Below are 5,667 nucleotides of genomic sequence, written 5' to 3' on the forward strand. Positions count from 1 at the left end.
ATCCTATTACTTTTTGTACAGAGTGACTTTAGAGGCAGTAGTATTTTTTTTTTTATTAATAAACTTTATTTTTAAAGGGAGGTTTTAGTTTACAGCAAAATTGAGCAGAAAGTCCAGGTAGTTCTCATACACCCCTTAGCCTTCTCTCCCCCAGCTCCACGGTTACTGACATCTGGTAGAGGATGAGATGGTTGGATGGTACCACCGACTCAATGGACATGAGTTTGAGCAAACTCTGGGAGATAGTGAAGGACAGGGAAGCTTGGCATGCTGTAGTCCATGGGCTCACAAAGAGTTGGACACGAATGAGCAACCAAACAACACCGTTTGCTACAGTTGATGAGCCAACATTAATGCACTGTTGTTAACCAAGTTCCATAATCCACATTACTGTTCAGTTTTCGTGTTGTACTTTCTATGGGTTTTGACAAATGTGTAATGACATGTATCCACCATTGCCGTATCATCTATATCAAATTATCAACAGAAGAGTTGCCCATACTCTTCATCCTCCTTGGCTGCCATGAGCATCAGCCTTCCTACACAGTCCTGACCTTGAAGAGTTCCTGTCGATGGGGAGGCAGGGCCAGCCAGGAGGTCACCAGTCTCTGGAATACCCTTGGGAAAACCAAGGCCAGCAGCAGGAGGGAACATTGCCCAGGCTTGGCCTTGCCCCTTGGGGCCAATCCTACCTTTTTGGTGGGGTCAGGGGGGAGAAGGGAGGAGGGTAAGGCAAATACCATTATTCCGCATGCCAGGAACTGTGTCATTAGCCTGCTGCATGGCCTCCCTTGCCTTCTGAAAGGCATTGCGGGTCCACAGATGTAGGGGCTGGTGCTCAGAGGGAAAGCTGGGGTGTAGCCTCCCCTACCAGTGGACCCTTGCCAGGACACAGAAGAGGAAGTTCTCTTTGTTTTGCTGGACATCCCCCAGTGTCCAGGGGCTGGGCCCTGGAGGGCTGGCTCTGGACTCAGGTTCATGCCTGCTGGGCTAAATGACCCATATCTATGCTGGCTGGGTAAGGGTAAAAGAAAAACCAACTTAAAGATTGCTCTTTACTGTTTTCAAGCCTTTTCTCACATATTCTATCAGCTAAAACCAACTTAAAGATTGCTCTTTACTGTTTTCAAGCCTTTTCTCACATATTCTATCAGCTAGCCTCATAACTACTCTGGGAACTCAAGGAGGCTGGTGAGTTGATTGACTCACGCACATGAAGAAGCAGGCTCACAGAGGTCAAGGGCTTGCCCAAGGGCACAGTTGGGTCCCTGGCACTCTTCTCACTGTGGCCCGCCAGGCAGCCCTGGTTTGTCCAAGGCCCCATTCCAGTGTGGAATCCAAGTCTCTAATCTTGACCTGATCAGTGCTCAGAAATCTCCCACCTTCATGTGTGGTGAACTGTGTGTGTTATGATTCAGGAAGGTGTCTGAACCCATTAGACTCCAAATTCCTGGAGGGCAACCATGGAGTTCATGCTGCTCTGGGTCCAAGTCTGACACAGTGAGCTGGGGGGTGTGGAGGAGTGCAGAAGAAATGATTTTTAAAAAGGCTAATCAAGAATTGACTGTGTTTAAAAAAAAATGGAAGAAAAAGATCGGTCTGATACAAGATGGCATCATTTACCAAAATCTAGTTTTTTTTTCCTATAAAAAGTATGAGCATGTATTATTTTTACAAGAAAAAAGCAACCATTCTCGTTTTAAGGAACAGTTACAAAACGGCAAAGGTTTTGAAAGCAAACAATCTTGAATTTGGCACTTAGAAAAGTTCCTTAACCTCTCCAAACTCCTTTTCTTCATCTTCAAATGAGCAAACTGTTACCATTCACCCCACTGTTGGAGTGAAGACTGTTTGGAGAATTAGGTGAGGGTTCATGTAAGGCAGTGCCTGGCATGATGTGAGTGGCCACTTTTAAAAGGAGGGGATTTCTCTGGTGGTCCACTGGTTAGGACTTGGTCTGTCACTGCTGTGGCCTGGATTCAATCCCTAGTCAGGGAACTAAGATCCCAGAAGCCGGGCAGCATGGCCAAAAAACAAAAACAAAGACTTTGGGCTTTAAAACAAACAAGTAAACAGCTTTAGTTGTTTGTTAGACTTTAGTTCCGAAGCTTCTTTAGATGTATGGAAAAATTGAGAAAAATTGGGAAAATAATATAGGCAGCTCCCATAGTCCTGCATAGCCTCCCCTATTGTTAGCATCTTACATAGTGTGGTACATATGTTACAATTAATCAATCACTCTTGACGCTTTATTATCAACTGAGTTCTAAGTTTTATATTCAGATTTCTTTAGGTTTTTTTTTTTTTTTGGTATGAGAAATGGCATTTTTTAATTCATAAATAAAAATATATAATTACCAGAAATAGCTTATATGGGCAAAAGTGTAGTCGCTCAGTCATGTCCGACTCTTTGCGACCCCATGGACTGTAGCCCACCAGGCTCCTCCATCCATGGAATTTTCTCGGCAAGAGTACTGGAGTGGGTTGCCATTTCCTTCTCCAGGGAATCTTCCCGACCCAGGGATGGATCCTGGGTCTCCCTTACTGGGGGCAGATGCTTTACCGTCTGAACTGCCAGGGAATCCCACATGGCTAAAAGGGGGCATCAAAAATAAAACAAATCAAAGCTGTCAAAAGCAGAGCAAACCAAACAGGACACAACGAAGAGAAAATAACTCTGTACGTACTCTTCAAAATGCTGGGCCATCCGCAGCCAGCCTGGGCCGGGTCTCCTGCTCTGCCTGCAGAAGCAGCACAAGGGGGCCCACAGACAGGTGAGGAGAGCGGAGCATCCATGCCCATGGTGCACACACAGGTGTGCGTCCTCCTGCTCCAGCAGCTGTTGCTGCCACAGCCCAACCTGCCTGACCCTTGGGATAGATTTCTTTAGTTTTAAACCAGTGTCTTTTTTCTGTTTCAGGATTACATGTCCACTTTGATTGTTTTTTATTACTATTCTTGTTTTTGTTGTACAGATACTTAGCAAACGCCTCTCCCCAGCCCTTCCCTTTCTGGGTAGGAGCCACGCAGGCATTGAAACTTGTTCTCTTAGCCTCTTAACAGGAAACAGGAAACAGAGCTCAACCTGCAGGCTGGGTCCTGCCCCAGGGCTGAGAAACATGATGGACACATGTGTGTATGTGTGTGTTGGGGGGATGGGGTGGGGGGAGTGTGGGTGTGGCAGGGATGGGCATTCTGTTTCAGGATGAGCGGGAGTGTGACAGGTGGCATGCACCATGGGTGCAATCTGAGCTGCCTGCATTGCAGTCAAAGCCACAGCTCTGAAGCTTCTCTTGAGCAACAGAGTAACAGCCAGCGCTCACCCCAAGATGAATCAGAGATGTTTCTTAACCAGAGGTCAAAGGTGAAGCCTGATTTATAAAAACCTCCCTAGCCCAGAGCTCCTCATCACTGCTGTGCACACTCTTGGCATTCCAGACTTCTCTGCAGAGGGTAAGTGTCCTTTCCTTGGCTCAGCCCTTGGGGGCCACTTGGCAGGATGGTGGGAACCACAACTCCTTGCCATCTGAATCCCCTCTGGCTGACTGCACTTTGGGACCAAGGATGCCAGCTCTTGATCTGATAGGAAGACCCAGTCTCAGGACTTGTGAATGGCCAAGGTGGGTGGGGTGACCGGCATGTGTAAGGGCCCTAAACTACCATCACTTGGGGAAGGAAACAGTCTGGGCAACAGAACCCTTCCCAGGTGAGCCTGAGTGACCAATACTCTTTGAATTATACTCCCCAGGAGATGGGGGCACATGGAACACATGACAGTTAAGGCTGATTCTTTTATACTTTAGGTGGTATCCTATGTCCTTCTCCCCCTATTCCATCCACAAATAAGAACATTCACCGTGGGTCAAACAGAGCAGCAGACTTGGGATAGTAACCCTTGTCTAAACCATTAATGAAGAAAGAGGAGACAGTGGAACTGCGGGGTTGGGGAAGCACTGCCCAAGACCTCCCTTGTCTCCTGAAGGTGAACGAAGGTTGGTAAGATGACTAAGCTGGAAGATTACCTGGAGGGAATCATCAACATCTTCCACCAGTACTCCGTTCGGTTGGGGGATTACGATACCCTCATCAAGCGTGAGCTGAAGCAACTGATCACAAAGGAACTTCCCAACACCCTCAAGGTATGGGAGGCTCCTCTCTTGGCAAAGTTTCCCACCGCCTTGCTCTGAAGGCAGTGGCCTGAAGGATGATGGCGGGGGCAAGGACTGGGGTGGGTTCACCCCAGTTTGCACTCCCGAGGATGGTCCCCAGCCCCTTCCAGCTGCAGTACAGGGGGGCACCTCTCTCTCTCTCTCTCTGAATAGCTCTCTCCATCACCGTAGGCTGCTTCATTCCTTCGTCTCTCTGTAAAGTGGAGAGAGGCAGGGCCGGGCGGGGTTGGATTACTGAGTTATACAACATCTTCCAGGTTAAGACTTGGTTCTAGGATGGCTCAAAACAGCTGCTTGTCTTCTGCCTTCCATTTTCTCATATTGGATTCTCCCACATAGTTTTGGCTCATGAGTTACTCTTCCCTGGCTGCCCTGAGCTGAGTTCTGAGGGATGTGAGGCCTGAAGAAAGTGGAACTCACTACCCCTGCTTTCTCTTCCCCCAGAACACCAAAGATCAAGCTACCATTGACAAAATATTCCAAGAGTTGGATGCCAATAAAGATGGACAGGTCAGCTTTGAGGAATTCATAGTCCTGGTGTCCAGGGTGCTGAAGACGGCCCACGACGACATCCACAAAGAGTAGGAAGCTCTTTCCAGCAATGTCCCCAAGAAGACATTCCCTTCTCCTCCCTGAGGCTGCCTTACCTGAGGGAAGAGAGAATTAATAAACGTACTTTGGCAAAGTTCTTAGCAGAATCTGTGTCCTGTTTTTTCTTTTGCCAAACTTGATCCTTCCTCACCCCTGCTGTTCTGACAAGCCCGATTTAGACTTCTGAGACCCCCTCTCTGTCTGCTCATTTGTTCACTAACAATTTATTAAATCTCTCTAATTTGTTCATTTATTCAACAAATATTTAGTGAGCATCTATAATAGCCAGAGACCAAAGACATGAAGTCCTCATCCTTTTGGGGTTTTCATTCTAATAGGGAGGGAACTGAAAATGAACCAGCTGACATACGACCAAGTATTAGCATACAAATGCATCCTGTGATACACTGGTAGGTAATGAAAAGAGATATACAGAAACCCAAAGCAAAGGATTGCAGGGCAGAGGGAAGGACAGGGCTCCTGGTTTAAATATGTTGACCGAGGGATGCATTTGGGCAGAGATCTGAGAAGGATGGAGAGCAGCTTGCGGATGTCTGGGGTTCAAGAGCTCCTGTAGAGAGAGGTCAAGGCCCTGAGACAGGCTTGAGCCTGACCTGATAGCCAGTATTGTGGCGGGTGCAGAGCTGAGGCGGGGCTGGTGGGAGATGAGCGCCTGCAGGAAACAGGTGTAGGGAGCAGGGGCTTACAGTCTGTGGGGACGACCTTAGACTGTGCCAAGTGTGCTAAGGAGTCACAGGGGGTTTTGAGCAAGAGAGTGAGATGATTTCACTTATGCTTCCTGTATGGATCATGAAATTGGGGCAGATTTGAAAAGGTGCAGGAAAAAGGGAGACAGGAGCAGGAGGCAAGCATGGGTACGGGGGAGGGAAGACTTCTCAGGCCAGAC

General features: G+C 47.8%; 1 protein-coding gene across 1 annotated transcript; it reads left to right on the plus strand.

Annotated features, from left to right (window-relative positions):
* Positions 1-3,357: 3,357 nt before the first annotated feature.
* LOC136161643 (protein S100-A12) lies at positions 3,358-4,860 on the plus strand. The gene is made up of 3 exons (XM_065926649.1): positions 3,358-3,453; positions 3,983-4,139; positions 4,614-4,860. The coding sequence occupies exons 2-3, from the start codon at positions 4,002-4,004 to the stop codon at positions 4,752-4,754; spliced, it is 279 nt and encodes a 92-aa protein (XP_065782721.1). The 5' UTR covers positions 3,358-3,453; positions 3,983-4,001; the 3' UTR covers positions 4,755-4,860.
* Positions 4,861-5,667: the final 807 nt, after the last annotated feature.

Source organism: Muntiacus reevesi, chromosome 1 (genome assembly GCF_963930625.1).
Source record: "Muntiacus reevesi chromosome 1, mMunRee1.1, whole genome shotgun sequence".
In the NCBI taxonomy this organism is placed as follows: Eukaryota; Metazoa; Chordata; class Mammalia; order Artiodactyla; family Cervidae; genus Muntiacus; species Muntiacus reevesi.

Coding starts and splice junctions, on each gene's coding strand:
- LOC136161643 (XM_065926649.1), top strand. CDS start 4,002: ATGACTAAGCTGGAAGATTACCTGGAGGGAATCATCAACATCTTCCAC. Junction 4,140..4,613: donor AACTTCCCAACACCCTCAAG/GTATGGGAGGCT, acceptor CTCTTCCCCCAG/AACACCAAAGATCAAGCTAC.